The sequence below is a fragment of the Delphinapterus leucas genome, chromosome 11 (genome assembly GCF_059928025.1).
Source record: "Delphinapterus leucas isolate spDelLeu-1000000601 "Yukka" chromosome 11, BTC_Dleu_Yukka2, whole genome shotgun sequence".
In the NCBI taxonomy this organism is placed as follows: Eukaryota; Metazoa; Chordata; class Mammalia; order Artiodactyla; family Monodontidae; genus Delphinapterus; species Delphinapterus leucas.
In genome coordinates, this window is record NC_143139.1 from 98,822,682 (window position 1) to 98,840,437 (window position 17,756).

Here is a 17,756-nt window from a genome sequence, read left to right on the forward strand (position 1 = left end):
CAACAGTGTCTACCTGGGGGCTGCAGAATTTTAGTGTCTTCTACTCACAGCCTCAGATCGAGCCCTTCTGGCATCCCCAGTGCCTCAGAGGCCACCTGCTCCGGCCCGAAACTGGGAGAGGCATCAGTGGGCAGGGGTCCAAGCCCTGCTCTGTGTTCCGCTGCTGAGGCTGTGGGATGACCTGCCCAGGGCCTCAGCATCTCCATCCACAGAGCAGGCCATCCACACCACATGGCTGCCTTACACAGGGGACCAGGAGTTCTGGCTTCCTTCCAGGCAAGGCCTTTCCCCATCATCCCGAGCCCTCACTCCTACATCTGCTTGTATGCCTCCAGGGCTGGAGAGCTCACTGCCTCCCTGCCAATAGAGGGGCTGGCCCAGAGGATAAGGATGCCCTGGGTGGGAAGCAGGACCAGGAGGGGGCCTGGGCAGGCGGAGCAGCTCTGTGATGGAGACCGGGAAGACGGAGAAAGGGAAGAGGAGCGCACCTGTGCCCACCCCCACCCCACCGGCTGGCCCAAGGGGAGGCCCCTGCCCTGAGCCAGGGAAGGAGGACAAATGGTGGTTTTGTCCTTGGCCAGCCGGCGGCCCGCACCACACAATGACCCTTTCATCAGGCTGAGGGAGCCCTGGGCCGGGGTTTCATCTGACAAGGGAGGGCGCCGGCCTCCTGTCCCCTTGCTGGGGGAGTTGGGGCGGGGGGGAGGTGAGCTGTGTCTGAGCTGGACCCAGGACCATGCAACATGGAGGCCTCAGGGAGCCAGCTGAAGCCCCTCCATCTGCCCCAGGAGGAGCGAGGCCCCAGGAGGTTAGGGGGCTGGCCACAGGCCACATGGAGGGGCCTGTTCTGGGTACCCCAAATCCTGAGCTGACAGAGGGTCTGCATCCCCACACCCAAGGCCTCCACCCCACCTCACCCCCTCGTCTGCCACCACCCGCAGGGTCCTTCCAGGGCAGTCGGACCATGGCATTGGTCCAGGTCCCCAGCCCAGTTCTGGGCTCCCCGCAGGCTGAGCAGCCCTGGCCCCCTGCTCCCCAAGGCTGGCATGAGGCTCGGGGGGACGTAAGCGTGTGGGGAGGGCAGAGGCAAGGAGTGCAACTTGCCAGACCTGTGTCCGTGGTGTCCCCAGAGAAGCCCAATGAAACAGTGTGCAGTCAGGGCGTCAAAAATCAAAAATCACCCCCCTTCGTGGTGACCTCCCCTCTCCAGGGCACCTCCAACAGCTGCCTGTACCACCCCGGAGGCCCCAGAGATCCCGGGACTCCTCTCGCTATTGGACCAGAGCCGGGAGGGCTGTTACCCAGAGGTGGCCTCAGGAAAGGGCCTCTCTCCTGGACCCTGACATTCTTGTCTGCCCACCTCAATAAGATGCCGAGAGGCTCCCTGGAGAGGAACCCTGGGTGGATGTGTTTGCCAGTGAGTATCGTTCCTTCTTCTAAGAGTCTCTGTTGTGCTCCTGTTTAGTCTGGGCAGCTCCTATCCATCCTTCAAAACCCTGTCTAAGTGTCACCTCCTCCGGGAAGCCCTCCGAGATCCCCTAGAGAGTTCATTACTCTCTACTGAACAAGCACAGACACAGGGCCTCCCTCTGTCACGGGTGGCCAGCCTCCCTGCTCCTAATAGCTGAGAACGACCCCATCTTCTGAGCACTTACTGTATACCAGGCAACCAGCAGAGCTCATCTCAGCATTTGCCTGTTGAAGTCTCACACCCCCTCTAGGTTACTGTTCCCATGGCCCCCACTGTACGGAGGACACAGCTGAGGTTACGGGATGTGCCCAGGCAGTAAGAGGAGGAACGGTGATGTGAACCTGGTGTCTGTGTCACCATCAGGCCCCTTGGCTTCACAAGGACCAAAGGGAAACATGGTTAGAAAATGGGCCCTTCTCCTGCGGGCCGCAATACATAGCTGCAGGACCTAACGCAGCCCTGGGAGGAAGCATGGGGGGACCCACCTTCCCCTCCTGACCCTCCCGCCCCACACACAGAAAGTCGAAGGAGTCATGTCCCAAATGCACCACTTCCCCCTTTAACTAGTGGCTGACGAGACTCACTCACGTGTCAACGATGTCTCGAAGTTCTCTGTGATCAGAGCAGTTCTATTCGTATATCTTGAGCTGGGGGTCCCTTGGGGGTTGAGATTTTGTCAGGTTCCCCAGCTCGGCTCACCCGTGTGCACACCCCTCCACAGAGCCACACGTGCTTTTGAATCCCAGTGGCGTATGGGCCTGACCTGAGCCTGTGCTGGAAGGATCTTCATTTCCAAGTGACCGACGGCAAGCATACTGAGGCCCAGAGAGGCCCGTGGACCTGCTCGAGGCCACACAGCAGAATTCCTCCCGTACCGGGACACGCACAGTCTCCTAGGCCAGGAGCTGCTCCTCCCCAGGGCAACCTGTCCCCGCCTGAGCCGGTGGCCCCATTCTGACCCCATGTAGGCTGCGATACCATGGGAGTGGGCCTGATTCAGCAGCCCCCTTCCAGGGTCACGTCCACAGGGCTTCTGGAACTGCGGTTGGCACCACGAGTAAAGCCACAGCGGCAGAGCCGGGAAGAGGCCCAGCCTTGGCAGGGCAGTGGTGAGCGCCCTCACCCCCACGGCCAGGTGGTCGGTGAGTAACTGCCCCGTCACCATGACTCACTCTGGTCCCCAGAGTGGCGGTCACCATGAGAAACTCGTACCGGAAGATCTGGGGGGATCACTGCAGCCAGCCCCACGTCTGGGAGAGGGAGGCCGAAACCGGAAGGGACCTGCCCAGGACAGTAGGTCAGCCTGGTCCTGGCACGAGGCCTGAGCCTGGCCCCCAGACCCACCGAGCCAGCGCCGCAGGCCCTCCCCTCGGCCTGCAGCCCCCCACCTGCCCTCCCTCAGGCCCTTGCTGATCCTCACTGGCCCTGAGAGCGCCGGCTCTGACAACAGTGGAGAGCCACGCTGGCCGGAGCTGCCTCGGATGGCCAGCCAGGCCAAGCTCAGAGTCCGGCAGGGGCTCGGGGCTCTTCCAGGCCAGCACACCCGTCCGACCAGATCAGTGGCAGCGGCCCAGGCATGCATCTGGGATTCGCTGTGCACGGACCACAGCCCGGGATGCGGAGCCGGGAGAGCAGCCCAGATGAAAGGGGCAGGATCAATTGTCCGCCAGTGTTTGTGATCCCAGCAATGGATGCCTTCTGGAAAGTTCTCTGGGGCTGAAAGAAGCCTCTGCCCAGGGCCCCCTCCTGCCCCTGGCATCCTCAGATCCCCAGGGCCAAGCTTTGGGAGCATTCTGAGAAGGCTACTGAGATGGGCTTTACCACTGACCCCCAACTGTGACTGAAGCACTTTGCACGGCTGCCTCACCTGCATTCAGGCCTCAGCTCATAGGCGGCCCACAGGGTCTTCTCTCCACACTCACATTCATTTGCACCACTGAGGACCTGCTTCCACCCATGGCATCTTACACACCTAAGCCTAACCCTAGTCAGCCCTATGCCCACCAACAGTGGGGGGAAGCCCAGCGATGCCGGAGCCTCCCTTGCTCCCTCTCGGGAACGCTCGTGTTAGTTTCTGCTCAGGAGAGGCTGGCCTCGGCACTTTCTTCCCGCTGGGGCTGAAGGTCAGGCTGGACTGACGCTGGGCAGGGGTTGCTGATGGCGGGGCAGGGGGCAGAGTCTGCCTTCCTGCCCTCCCCCCCCCCCACACACCCACTCCAGACCCCAGCACCGGTCCAGGAACGTTCGGGGAAGCTGTTGCCTTAGGAGAATTTCTGCCAACAAAGCTGGCAGTGCACACTCGAGGAGCGAGCCTCTGTGGGCACAGATGGTAGTCACGGCAGGCCTGGATTTGGGGTGCCAACCCCCAAAGGAAAACTTAGGGTCTGTGGAGGTGTACTGGCCATCACCTGCCCCAGAGCCCCTCAGCTGCTGCCCCGGCATCCCACTCTCACCAGCTCCTGAGCCCCGAGCCCACCTCCTCGTCCCAGATTCTTACTCCAAACCACCCGGGGAGGACTCCTGGTTTCCCACCCCTGGACACCTCCCCGTTAACGCCAGACCTCAGCCAGCTGGCTCCGAAAGCGATTTCTTAAGCAGAGTAGCTACCGATTCCCTAGCAAGGCTTAAGATTGACATGCTGGGGATTCTGGGAGGGGGAGACTTCTGGATCTCCACCCCCGACCTCTGAGAACCAGAGGCTTGAGATTTCAAGACCTCCTGAGTCGATCCAGATCCCAGGAGGAACGCCACAGCAGGACTTTCTGGCCTGGCACTTCGCTAGTCTGAGTCCCCAATGATCAGGCGTTCCCCACCCGGCTCGGAGCCCTGCCCTGGGCGGCCTGCCCCCCCCCCCCAAATCCAGGCGATGCCTCCGCAGCCGGGGCTGCCCGCCGGGCCTGGAGCGCTCTCTGCGCCCGGACCTTGTAATTATGTCCCACAGCCCGGGAAACCGCGGGCCTTGCAGCATCTGGCTGCGGTTGCGAACTTTTGTTTCAAGATGCGCGACTATTTATAGAAGGAAAACTGGTAGGATAGTAATTTCCTAGGAGCTGGAGGAGAAACTGGCTGCGCCTCTATTAAAAGGGGGCGGGGGCGCGGCGATTTATTAGGACTGCGGCCGCGCGGGGGGAGGAGGTGGCGCGGGGAGCGGGAAGGCAGCGGCTGCCCCCTCTGGCCGCGTTAGGCGACCCCGGACGTGGCCCGCGTGTAAAGGAGGGGGAGGGGGAGGGGAGGAGAGAAGAGGGGGAGAACTGGCTCTGAGGTTTAATCAGTAGCATCCAGCTTAAATTCCCCCAAACGGCGGTTCCATAAATCAAACGTCTTTTTAAATCGGAGGCCAGAGCATATGCGTCCCATTAGGAATCCGGCGAAGCCACCGCTGCGCCGACGCGCCCCTCGGCTCCCTGGGCCCGGACGGGCCCTGCCGGGAGCTTCCCGGAGCCCGGTGGGCGCTGCCCGGCCCGACGCACCCGCGCCCCACGCTCCTCGCACTGCCTTGGCCGGCCGCACGCGCTCACTGCGCGCCCCCCTCGCCCCGGACGAGGAGTCGGCCGCGGCGAGGGTCGGGCCGCTCGGCGCGGCGAGAAGCCGCGCGAAACCACGGCAACCTCGGAGGACAGCTTGGGTGCTGTCTGGTGGGACGCGGCGTGCACGTGTGTGCCAGTGTGTACGCGGGGGAGCGGATGTGTGCGTTCGGCTCTCTCGAGTGTGGCACGGCCGTGCGGCCGCGTGTATTTATATAGGGAGGGGGATCCCGTTGGTCCAGGATTCGGCTGGGAGGCGCAGGGTATCTCCGCGCTACCCGCGCGCCCTCCGGCCTCGCGCTCCGTGCGCGCAGCCAGGTCTACCGGCGCCGTCAGGCCTCCAGCGGGCCACCCTTTCCCTGACCTCAAGGCCAGAGCTTCTCACTGCCTCAGCCGCCCCCCAACTGCTCAACTTCGGCGGCCTGGGCCGGCTGGAAGACCCACAGTACCCCCGCTCCCGCGCGCGCCGGGCACCCGGCGCCCCGCCCAGGGACCTCACTGCCGCGTTCCCTGCTCGCCCAGTTCCAGTGCTGGAGCCCAGGGAGGGGGGCCCCTCACCCGCCCACCCCGCGTGTGACCCGCGGCACTCACAGGTAGCTGCCGCTGGACAGGATGAGAAAGATCTGCGGGCAATAGACGGAGAGGAGCGCGCTGCGCGGCGACAGCAGGAGCATGATGGGCCGGCGCTCCTGGCGGGGCTGCGCAGGCCCCGCGGGCAGAGCGCGTGGGCCAGCTGAGGCCGGGGTCTCCGCGGCCCTCCCAAGGTAGGGCGGCGGAACGCGGCGCTAGGGACCCGAGCGCGCGGGCCCCGGCGCAGTGGTCGCCCGTGCCCCGCCTCCAGGGCCGCGCATCTCGCTGGGGCTGGGGCTGCGGCGGGCGCTGGGGCTGGAGTGCCGGGAGGCGAGCGGGCAGTGGGCAGCGAGTGCGCCTCGGCCGCCGTCTGGCCCTCCGTCCGTCGATCGGTCGGAACCAGCTATGTCGCTCGCTCTGGCTCACGTCTTCAAGTCTCCTGAGGCGCGCGGCTGCCATTGGACGGGCCACCCCTACATCCGCCTCCTCCGCGGGCGGGTTTTTTAAAGGGGAGGCTGACCGAAGCGTGCGGCGGGAGCCGCCTCCAGGGCTTGCCCAAACCGCCTTGGCTCGGACAATCCCCCCAACCACCAACTTCAACCAGCCACACCGCTCTGGCCCGCTCTGCAGGGTGCACCTGGGGGGAGGCACCGCGGGAGAACCACGCGGGGGCGTGCGCTCCTCCTGGGGATTGTGCTCCGCAATGTGTGCTCCTGTGTGCGTGCACGTGCCTGCATGTGTCTGCGCGTGACTGCGGGAGCGTGGGCGCGTCTGTGAGCCCGCAGGTGTGTGCGCCCAAATGCACTGTGTTCGCTGCGCCTCTGCCTGCGTGCGCCCCTGGGTTTGGTGACACTGGCTGTGGCATGCACTCACTGCCATGGCCAACCAGGCCCAGCGTGGTAGGGCTCAGCAGCGCACCAGCGCGCTGGCGTCTCTGCAGGGTCCTGCCTCTGAGTCTCTTTGGACAGGCTGCGCACTTGTTGGAGACCCCCCAACAAGTGCATAGAGGCCCCCAACTCTGGCTTCCCCCACCTCACTTCTTCTACTCTCCTCTGAGGGGTTGGCTGGGATAGGTGTGGGGCAGAGCACACCCACAAGAACACACTTCTCTGAACAATCCTCCTTCCAGTGATCTTTTTAAAGCCCAAAGCACAAGGCTTTGAGTCCCACCTCCTATTGTCCGCCAAGCCAGGCTACATATGAATGTCTCTCTAGATGCAGTGTAGATCCCTGAAGCAGGAGTGAAGGCACAAAGAGGGAAGGTGACAAGACGGGAGAGGTCTGTGCAATATGGCCAGGGGCCCCTGAGGGAGTGGACTTCCTGGCTCCTAGACCTGGCATGGAGACTGGTCCCCAGCATCCAGGAGGAGGGGGGGCCGCCTCCCCTACCTTCACCCCTCTGGGCCCTTCTGCCTCTCCTGAACCCCAAGAGCAGGAGGCGGTCATGGAGCAAGGCTCATCCTGAGGCTTCATGACCCCAGCTCCAGTGCGCAAAGGGTACCCAGACTCCAGATGGTTCCTCGCGGCCCCGGCTCGGCCTCCTCCAGGGCTGCAGCTTGGAGGTTGCTCAGTTCCAAAGTGAGGAACTGTGCCTCCTCAAAGCCATGCGTTTTGAAACCGCCCCAATCCAAGGTGCATCTGCTCTTGAAGCCCCGATCCGCAAGAAGGTTTCAAGGGCTGAGTTCTCCGTTCCTGCCGGCCCAGGGGCTCCTCCAGAGGCGGCACATCTGCACTGGCACCCGGGCTGAGGGGCATGTGTGTATGGGGGCTGCATGTGTAGACATGGGGGTGAGGGAAGCTGCTCCTGAACATTCATAATCATGGGGGTATGGGCGGGGGGAGGGGGCTGTGATCATGGAAGAGTCCCCCAATACATACAATCTCAAGATATTTCCTTGGAACTTTTATGATCCTAAAATCCCATCTCCTGGGATTCGTCAGGGCCCTGGAATACACTATCTGGAGGAGTCCCCAGGTGCCTGCAGCGGCTGTGATATCATTACTAATAAGAAAAGGTCGACTTTACTGGGACGCCCCCAGGATTAACCTTCCCAGCAGCCAGTGAAGAAGGTGCTACTGCTACCCCATTTTTCAGACGAGGGAAGGTGGGCTGGGAAGTTGAAGAGCTCGCCCAAAGCCACCCAGTGAGGAGTGAGGGGGAGGTTGGATCCCTAAGCCTTGTCCTTAGGCACTGGGCTTCCAAGTCATTTAACTCCTTAGGTCACATCTGGCCCAGCTGCCCCTTCTCCCCACCTTGTGTAGCCAAGATGGCTTGCAAAGAAAGCAGGCCCCTTCACTCCAGTACAGGCACCACCAATGTGGTGGTGACAGGGGCTGAGTCCCCTGAGTCCCCTCCCCTCCCCTCCCCTCCCCTCCCCTTCCCTCTCTTTGGCAGGTCCCAGGCTGACTCTCTGGCTTTCCTGGATGTAATTCCACAGGGGTGTTTGGAGGCCACATCTTCTGTCCCCCTAGGCCTGGGAGAATATATGTTTTAGGGGGCACGCCGGGGGAGGAGTCCCCCCTCCAGGGCTCCTTGGTGGGGCAGAGGACAGAAAGGCTCAGCGAGCTCTGGTTCGCTGTCTCACGTGCTCCCAGAGAGGCTGGCACAGGTGCCTGGGCACACGGGCTGGGTCTCACTCACTGGGTTCTCTCTACTCAGACACTGGCCACCATCCTATTGAGAACGGCCAGAGCTGCGGTCCCATTTACAGAGCGGAACGAGGAGGTTCAGGAAGGATAGGCGAGGGGGAACCTGCCCGAGCTGACATCCACCTCGAGCCCTGGCCCCAGTCCTGGGAGCCCAGGCCGGGCACCGCCTTCAGCTCCTTCCACAGTCCCGGGCTGGGGAGGTGGGAGTGGATCCATAGAGTTCTTCCTGCAGCCGAGGGAAGGGGTGCTTGCAGAGGACTCCTGTTGAGGAGCTGGTGTTAGGCAGAGCAGTCGGAAGCGGACGTCCCAGCTCTGCCGCTTACCCTTGTGCACAGTGACTTGGCCTCCCTTGTTGCATCGCTTCCTAGTCCTTAAAACGGGAAGAGTAAAGGCACTCACCTCCACAGCTGCCAGAAGGCGGCAAGGCCTCAGTGCTGAGAACCAGGCAGCACAAGGCAAGCCTCATTAGGGGGTGCCTATTACATTAGGGGGCACAGGGGGAGTAACTGCAGGGGCTCCTGGAGGGTCCGGAAAACAGTGCCTCCCTCCCCACCCCTACCCCCCCAGCAGACTCAACACACTGACTGCACCCTTACCTCCCATAAACACACACCCAGGGACACAGCCTACAACAGACCCACAATAAACAGTGCCACCAGCAGCCGCAGACACGCCCGCCCAGGCCTGCAGAGCTGAGGCTGGGACAGGGAGCTTCCAGCCCTGCCTGTGCGGCCGCTGGCCTCAGTCCCTGCCGGCCCTGGGCCTCAGTTTCTCCATCTGTAAAATGGCGGAGGAGGCGCTGGATGGAGAGGCAACGGATGAAATTACTCTCAGGTCTGCTTCTACCTCTCCGCCTGGGAGGCCGCGGCTCGGCCGGCGGCACCGGCGCCGGTCCTCCCTCGGGGCTGTTCACCGGCTTTGCCCGCGGCCGGGACCGGGCCTGCCTTCCCCGCCCCCCCGCCCCGCCGCCCACCCTTGGCGGCGCACAGTAGGCGCGCAGAGCGCGTCGGGGCGCGGAGCCGTGGGCCCCCCGGGCTTGGCGGACCGCGCCCCCCCCTCACGGTCACACTGCCCGCCCACCCCCGCTTCGAGCGAGGCCGAGACAGATTCTGTCTAAAGGAGATCGCAGCTCAACAGGTAAGGACTCGGCTGGGTTCAGGAATGTGGAAATACGACTCGGGGCAGCTACTGCCTCAAGCAGCGAGCGCGGCCCGCCGGGAGCCCGCCCGCCCGCCGGGCCGCGCGAGGGGGAGCGCGGCGAGAGGGGGCCCGGCCGAGGGCCCCGGGCGGGCGGGGGCGCGGGGCCTGGACCGAGCCCGAAGCGCCCGGGCCGCCTGCGCGGCCCCTCCCGAGCCAGCCGGACGAGTTGTCAAGGTAATTTCAACACGTCCGGGTGATGGATAGAGACGAAGGGCCGTGGCGGGTGCCCAGGCCGGCGCGCCCGCTGCCGGGGTGCGCGCCCCCCGCCCACCCGGGGCCCTCGGCCGCCCGAAGCCCCCCGCCCCCCGCCCCGGCGCGCCCTCCAGGCGGCGAGCGCTCGGCCCGGGCTCGGCGCCCAGCGCAGCCCGGGAGAGGGAAGGCGCGTCCCACCCCCGGGGCCTGGAGCCCAAACAGGTGAAAGTACGCGCCGGGCACGCTCGCCGCTACCAGCAAGCCTGGCCGCCCGCGCGTCCTCCTCTCCCTCCTCCAACCCTGGGCTGGGCGCCCCTCGGGCATACCCGCAGCTCAAAGGGCTCGGCTGCGTCTCTGCAGGGCCGGGGCGAGCGTCCAACGCGCAGGCCAGCCCCGGATCCCCGAGAGCTGCCCGTGCCCCCTTCCGGTCCCCACGTCCCCTGGGGGACACCCTGGAAGCGGCTCCTCTTGGCTGCTCCGATCCCGGGCACCGGACCCGACCACGGGGCTACTCACCCGAGCTTCACGTAGAGAACGCCAAAGCAGAGAAACACGTAGAAAATCCACTTGCGAAAGTTTCTGTGCATGATCCAGGGAGGGGGGCTGCGCCATAGACAGCGGCGGGCGGAGGGGACGCGCGGGCCGGGCGAGGAACGGGCAGGAGTTGGGGGCTTCGGTGGACAGCTCTCAGCCGGCGCTGCGGCTCCGGCGGCCGGCGACGCGCGGGCACTCGGAGCGCGCTGCCACCATGGTGAGCCCGGGCCGCCGCCGCCGCGTGCGCCTGGGGGAGTGACCTGGGCCGGGGGCCGCAACTTCGGAGCCGGACTGTGTGACCGCGGGGCCCCACGAGGGCCGGCGGGGCCGAGGCCCGAGCGCGGCGGGCGGGCGCTGCCTCCACTGGGCGCAGGCGCCTGGGGCCGTGCGCGCCTCGCCGAGGGCTGCGGCGGCCAATGTGTCCGCACTTGTCGGCCTCCGCAGGTGACTCGCGGCCCCGGCGAGCGAGCTGCGAGCGTGCGAGCGCGCCCCAGGTAGGAGGATCCGCCTCCCGCCCGCCCTCCTCGCTCGCCGCGCGCTCTCTCGCCCTCGCTCGCGGGCTCTCCCCTCCCTTTTCTCCTCCCTCCCCCGTGACACACAAACGCATCTATCCCCCGGAACCCCCTCCCCAGGCCGGCTCTCTTCCGATCGCCCGGCCGGGACTGGGAGGGAGGAAAGGGGTTGGGTGCGCGGGGAGGGGGGCCGCGCGGGGGAGGGTGCGGCACGGAAGGGACACCTGCGGAGGGGCCGGTCGCTCCTCTGCGCCCGCCAGGGTGGGGGGCCGGGGGGAATGGCCGATTCAAGCTGTGGTAGCCACTCGGCTTCCAGTTTCTAGTGGGGGAGGGAGAGACCACCCACCCGCCCCCGTTGCCGTTCTGGGCACGCTTACCCTACCCCCAGCAATTATCCACACGGGGTCCACCAGGGCCACACCCTTAGCCCGGGCACCTCTGCCAAGGCCGCAGGGCTCGATCAGACCCTCCTCCAGCGCCCAGGGTCCCCCGACACCTGTCACTACCGCTGCCAGTGGCGCTTACTCAAAGCAGGGACAGGGAAGGGACAGACAGATGCAGGGCGGTGGCTCAGACGACCTCCTACAGAAGCTGTTTGGCTCAGCACCGTGATGGCGAGGGATAGGAGGAGGTTACGGGGGCTTCCCTGGCTGTGTGGCAGGCTCCCACCCCAAGGACTCCCTGACGGCTCTCCCCACCGCCCCCGGTCCCCTCAGTCTGCACCACCCCCTCTGCAGCGCCAGACTCAGTATTCACGTTCGGTGCCCAGAGCGCGAGGTCAGAACCACCGCGGTGCCTCGCATACGGGAGTGGTCTGACTTGGCTCGGTCCTGGGCAGTGGGCACCCGGGCGGGCAGACCCTGCTGCTGGCCAAAGCCCTGTCTGTTCCGAGAGGGCAGGACGGTGACCCTCTGCCTAAGCGCTGTCCTGGCCAGGCTCCTGTCCCGCTCCGAGTGTCTACGGACCTGGACTCCTCTTGGGCGAGTGGATGGAACTGGGAAGCACTTAGTCCCTGAGGACCAGCCGAGACCCGAGACTTGCTGGGGAAAGAGTGCCAGAGGTGGGGGAGGGGTGTTGCTTCCAGCCACCCTTGGTCCCACCTAGCCAAGCCCCAGCGGGGGCTTTACCTCAGAGTCTGCCTCCCTCCCGCGCCCCACCGTCCCTCTAGACCCCCTGCTCCGGATCCCCTCTTAATTCCTTCCAAATCCCCCGAACCTTTGTCACGACCCGGGCGCGGGACATTCCCCGGCCCCTGGATCCGAGGTGTGGCGGGGGCAGCTGTGCAGAGCGGGGCAGATAGGGAGCGTTCACAGATGAAAGGCACGTTGGAGATAAGCACAGGCAGGGAAATGGAGGCACAGAAAGGAGTGAGACGACAAAAGCAGCCTCACCCCCAAGTGTTCCCTGCGTCCCAGCGCCCCAGATGTCACCCCATTTCATGGAACGGGAAGCTGAGCCCGGGAAACGGGAGGCTGCTGGCTGGAGCCGGGCGGGCTGGGGAGCACGAGCCGAGGCTGCCACCCGGCGGCGACGTGGAGGACGCTCGGACGCGAGGCTGCGGGCCCGCCAAGACCCGGGCGGGAGGGCGGTGTCTCGGGCCGCTGGGGCCACGCCGGGTCCCGGGACTGCGAGGCGGAGGGGGTGCCCCACCTGGCACAGGTTCCGGGGGCCACTTCCCCCCCACCCAGCGCCACCAGCCTCAGTCTCCGCCTCCGATAATGGGGCGAATCCTCGGGAGCTGAGGAGTGTGGCGGGACTTAAGTAATGACCCCGCAGCGGCTGCTTCCTCCCGTCCCGGGGCCTCGGCGACCGCCCCAGACCTCACGCCTCGCGGACAACCACCCCCAACCCGCTCCCGGGTTCGAGGTCGGGCAGGCTCCCGAACCAGCCGGCCCGGCGTAGTGGGTCCAGGAGAGGAGAGGGTTACGGCTAGGGTGTGGGACGCATAGGTTAGTCCACTCACTCAGCGTGCTGCTCCGTGCCTCAGTTTCCCCGGGAGAACTGCATGTAGGGCCGCACCTCTCCGGACACTGGGAACAGCGGCGCAGCGTCGTGCTGCCCCCTGCCGGCCACGGGAGAAATGTCGGCGGAGCAGGTACCGCTGGGCCAGGTTTGAGGACGCCGCCCGCGTGACCTCCAGCGAGTCGCTCCCCGCCGGGGTCCGTCTCCAAGGGGGTCCCTGAATGGCTCCAAGGTTAGGGGAGATCTGGGGTGGAAGAGCTCTATGAATCCCCTCCCCGTGTGTGTGCGCACGCGCATGTGCAGGGGCACACACACACACACACACACACACACACACACACACACACAGAGGCAGGCAGCAGGCCTGAGGTTCCTACCCAGCCTGGGTCCCTGGGGCTGATTGCAGGGCTCTGAGGTCCACTGACGCAGTTACCCCTACACCCAGCCCCGTCCCTCCTCCCAAATGGAATTGCAGCTCCCCGTCGTCCTGAACAGGGTGGTGGCCCGTGGCTGGCTCCAAGGGTCCCGCATCTGTTTGGGTGGGGGAACCACTGGGTGGAAGTAGAGGGCGTAGCTCTGCTGGGAATGGGGTTCTGGTACTCAGTGAATACGGCGACCTGCCAATGCCAAGGGGCAGAAGTCTCCAGAGTCAGGATGCCCTGGGGACCCTGGATGAGTCTTAGGCCACCGTTAGGCTCAGTGGGGTTCAGTGGCCTCAGCCACTCTTCCCTGGGTGACCTCAGGCAAAGCTCTCAAGCTCTGCAACCTGGGTTTCCTCATCGCTACATGGGGACAACAGTAGCACGTACACCCTGTGGGGTTCTGACGCTTGAATGAGTTAACCCATGTGGAGGTGCTTGGACGGTGCCCGGCACATGGCAGGCACTCAGTCAGTGCAGGCTCAGCCCCTACCTGCCCCTCAACCTCATCACACACGTGAGCACCCTTATCCTCCTCTCCCTTGTCTTTCCTTCTGTTACTTAACACATCAAGCTAGTTCTGCCCCAGGGACTTTGCACATGCTGCCCCTTCTGGCACAGTGCTCTTCCTCTGGTTCTGTGTGGCCTCAGCAGAAATGTCCTACATCAGGGGGCACTCACATTCCTCCCCCCCCCAATCATACTCACTAGTGTTCTCTATCATAACACTGCTGTTCCCTTTGTGACGCTGGGGACAAAATGTCATTATTTGTTTCTTGGGTACCACCAGCCTATAAACTCCATGGGGACCATCTCTACATCTGCTTTGGTTCCTGCTCTATTCCCAAGATAAGAGAGAGAACCCGGCATATCGTAAGGGCTCAATAAGCAATTATGGCATGAAAGATTTTCCAGGAGGCAGCTACAATCGTGACTGCAGTACTGCAAGCTGTGGAGAGCGTGGACCTGACATCGACTCCTTTGAACCTTGAGTTTGGACTCAAACACCATCTCCCACATCAACCACACCCCATTCTCGCACACTTTCTCCTGCCTCATTCTTGCATCTTTTGTTGGCTTCACTGTTAAGTGTTTCCTGAACCCCAGCAAGTCCTACTGAGGAGACCCTGAACGTGTGTTGGGCCCTGTCTAGATAAGCAGCAAGTGCTCATCTACTGGGCTTCGCACAGCCTAGTGAAATGGTGCTACTAGACTCGTTGCACACATGAGGACACTGAGGTAGAGAAGGAAGTGCTTGGCCAAAGCCACACAGTCGGTCAAGCTGGGATGCGAACCCAGGCCCATCGGGCTCAGAGCTCAGCATGTCTCAGCATCTAGGGAGGCAGAGCCTGGGCTTCATGGAGTGAAGTGTACAGGGTTAACCATTCACTTCCTGCTGCTGGGAGCCCCGGTCTAATGGGGGGACACTGAGTGTGGCAAGAGGACAGGAGGCCGTGAGGAAGGAAGGTGCCGATGGGAAAGAACCCAGGGGAGGCGAGGTAGGTGAGGAGGGCCTCAAAAGGAAGGGAGGTGTGGTGGACAGAATCCCTGATGGCCCCCCTGCGGGTCCTGTCCTAATCCCAGAGTCTGTGAATTTGATGAGATATAGTGCCCATGACGATGCTGCGTTGCACATGGCAAAAGATGTGATACGTTTACTTATCAGTTGACTTTAAGTTCGTCGAAAAGAGGATTATCCCAGTGGGCTGAGTTAATCACACGAGCCCTCTAAAACAGAGAATTGTCCCTGGCTTGTAGCAAAGGGGCAGTCAGAGAGATTCGAAGCACAAGAAGCATTTGACGTGCCATTGCTAGCTTTCCTCGTGACGAGGAATTCAGGTTGCCTCTAAGGGCTGAGAGTTTTTAGAATTGGAGAAAGAATAGAGACGGATGCCCCATCTACTGCAGGAAGGCCCCTTGGGCTGGATGAGGTGCAGAGGAAAGGGGCTGTGACCTTCAAGATTGGGCTCAGAATGGAAGAGGGAAGGGGGAAGGACTAGAGGTTGGCATTGGGAGGACATTTGGGCCAGTCCTTGGAGAGTTACCTGGACATCATCCATCACATGGAAGTTCATCCGATGCCCGAGGATAGCCACCATTCAGGAGAAGGCCACCAGCTTACCCAGGCGGCAGAGCTACTGTTAGGTTGACCAACTGTCCTGGCTTGCCCGGGACAGAGGGGATCCCCAGGAGGAGAGATTTTCAGTTCTAAAACCAGATAGTAGTCCCAGGCAAACTGGGCCAAGTTGGTGACCCTAGCTTGAGCAGCTCTTTTTCTCATTGCTGTGGAGTAAGAACCTTCCATCAGCAGATACCAGGACATAATCCATGAATTTTCTAGTGGAAGGATGTCTGCCTAGGGACTTTTCACTCCCTATCCAACTTTCCCTTCCCTATCCACCTTCTCCTCAGAATACTCAGAAGCCCCACAGGTCAGAGGGTGGGGGCAGTGATGGACAATGAATATGGAAAGAAAAGTCCCCATATCAGTCCCCATATCAGTACTTGGGTGGGAGCAGACAGCTGGGAAAATAACCTCCATTGTATTACATGTCACAACTTGCAGAAGGCAGTCAAAGCCATACTCAGAGGCAAATGCATTGCTTTCATCACTAAAAGGAAAAATGAAAATAAGTGAACCAAGTTTTGAGGTTAAGAATTTTTATAAGTCATGTATTAGTTCAGGATTCAGCAAACTTTTTCTGAAAAGGGCCAGATAGTAAACATTTTAGGCTTTGCCAGGCCACATGCAGTCTCTATCACATAGTCTTCCTTGATTTATTAATTTTTTACAACTCTTTAAAAATGTAACGACCATTCTTAGCTTGGAGATTTGGCCCCCGGCCATAGCTTGCTGACCCCTGTATTAGTCAGGACTTTTTCCATTGCAAATGACAGAAGCCAAGCTGTAAGCAATAAAAAAGGGAAACCATTGATTCACATAACTGAAGAGCCTAAGGGCAGGCAGTGTGACTTCAGGCATAGCTGGAGCCAGGGCTCAAACAAAATTACCAGTGGTTTTTGTCTCTCTTTCTGTCAATTTTGCTTACTTAGAAATAAGCCTCATTCCCAGGCAGGCCGTCTCCATACAGTGGCCCCTCACTGCTCCAGGGTTCTGCCTTGCAGGTTGACAACCACAGAAAAAGAGAGCTTCTCTCTCCCAGGTTCCAACAAAATTCCAAGATTGACTGTCATTGCCTTTGACTGGCCTGGCTTGGGTCACATGACTATCCTTTAGCTGGCCACTGTGTCTGGGGAGGGAAGAACCGGCCTAGGATTTTGGAGCCCCGGTTGGGGTCATTGCCATCCTGATTACATAGACAGAAAAGAGCAGCAGTGGCTCCATGAGAAAAATGGAAGAAGGGAGTAAATGCTGGGCGGGAAAAATAACCAGTGTCCACTGCATGCTTAAAGCTCTGTGTTTAACAAACACTTATATAGCACAGCCTCTGTCATTAACTCATTTACTTTTTTTTTTTTTTTTGTAAATTTATTTATTTGTTTGTTTGTTTTGCTGCATTGGGTGTTTGTTGCCGCGCGCAGGCGAGCGGGGGCTACTCTTCGTTGCAGTGCGCGGGCTTCTCATTGCGGTGACTTCTCTTGTTGCGGAGCACAGGCTCTAGGCACGCAGGCTTCGGTAGTTGTGGCATGTGGGCTCAGTAGTTGTGGCTTGCAGGCTCTAGAGCTCAGGCTCAGTAGTTGTAGCCCACAGGCTTTGTTGCTCCGCGGCATGTGGGATCTTCCCGGACCAGGGCTCGAACCCCTGTCCTCTGCATTGGCAGGCTGATTCTTAACCACTGCGCCACCAGGGAAGCCCTCATTTACTCTTCATTGCAGCCCCGTGAGGGAGGTTTTATTATCACCCGCATTTACATGTGAGGAAACTGAGGCATAGAGATGCCCTGCTCAGGGACTTGAGGGTGATCCAATATTGGAAAATTACTCTAGCATGTTCCATCTGTAAGTCAAAGCAGAAAGGCCACAGGCTCATCTCCAAGGATGCCAAAGAGGCATTGAGAAAAACTGAAGACTCCTTCCCGGTTTGAAGAAACAGGCATATAGCAAACAGAACTCTTAGAAAACTTGGACCAGAGGCTGCTTCCTTAGCATGACAGGCTTCACCATCTCTCCGTTGCTCTCTCCCCAAGGCCAGCTTTTTAAGCCCTTCATGTTCTGGCCTCCTGACTTGTGCCCCTAAAGCCATTCAGCCTGGAGTCCAGGAAAGAGTCTATGGTCCACAGTTTGATCCTACCTCTGTGCCTTTTCCATGCTGTTCCATGCTGTTCCCCACCTGGAATTCCTTTCCCTCTCCTTTCCACGACTATTTACAGCCTGACTCCGACCATTGACCTCCTGAGCCCTTAGGCTGGGTCAGGCCATAAAGGGCACCAAAAGCCAGACCAAGACCTTGGACCTTGTCCCAGACGAGGACCAAACACTATGCACTCAGGTGCCTGAGTAAGCTGGGGTTTCTCCACGGTGGCGCCATGGACATTCGAGGCTGGCGGGAGGTTGCTGTGCTGGGCACTGTAGAATGTTTAGCAGCATCCCTGGCCTCCACCCACTAGAAGCTTAGAGCACTTCTACCCCGTTGTGACAACCCGAAGTGTTTCCAGACGTTCTAATGAGAACCAGGGGTCTAAGCTACAAGGTGTGGACTTTTTGGTACGGACAATGCAGGTTCCGTGCAGGTTCTGTTGCTCGGATGGACAGCTCTGTCCAT

General features: G+C 61.6%; 1 protein-coding gene across 4 annotated transcripts in view; it reads right to left on the minus strand.

Moving 5' to 3' along the window:
- WNT7B (Wnt family member 7B) overlaps window positions 1-10,655 on the minus strand; it is a 55,265-nt gene extending 44,610 nt beyond the window's left edge. For 2 of the 4 annotated variants that reach the window (XM_089921453.1, XM_089921454.1), the window contains exon 1: window positions 10,123-10,655. In XM_089921453.1, coding sequence (XP_089777579.1) covers window positions 10,123-10,193 — 71 coding nt within the window. In that variant the 5' untranslated portion in view covers window positions 10,194-10,655. The remainder of the gene's footprint in view (window positions 1-10,122) is intronic. The other 2 variants (XM_089921455.1, XM_089921456.1) reach the window with 1 other exon arrangement.
- Window positions 10,656-17,756: the final 7,101 nt, after the last annotated feature.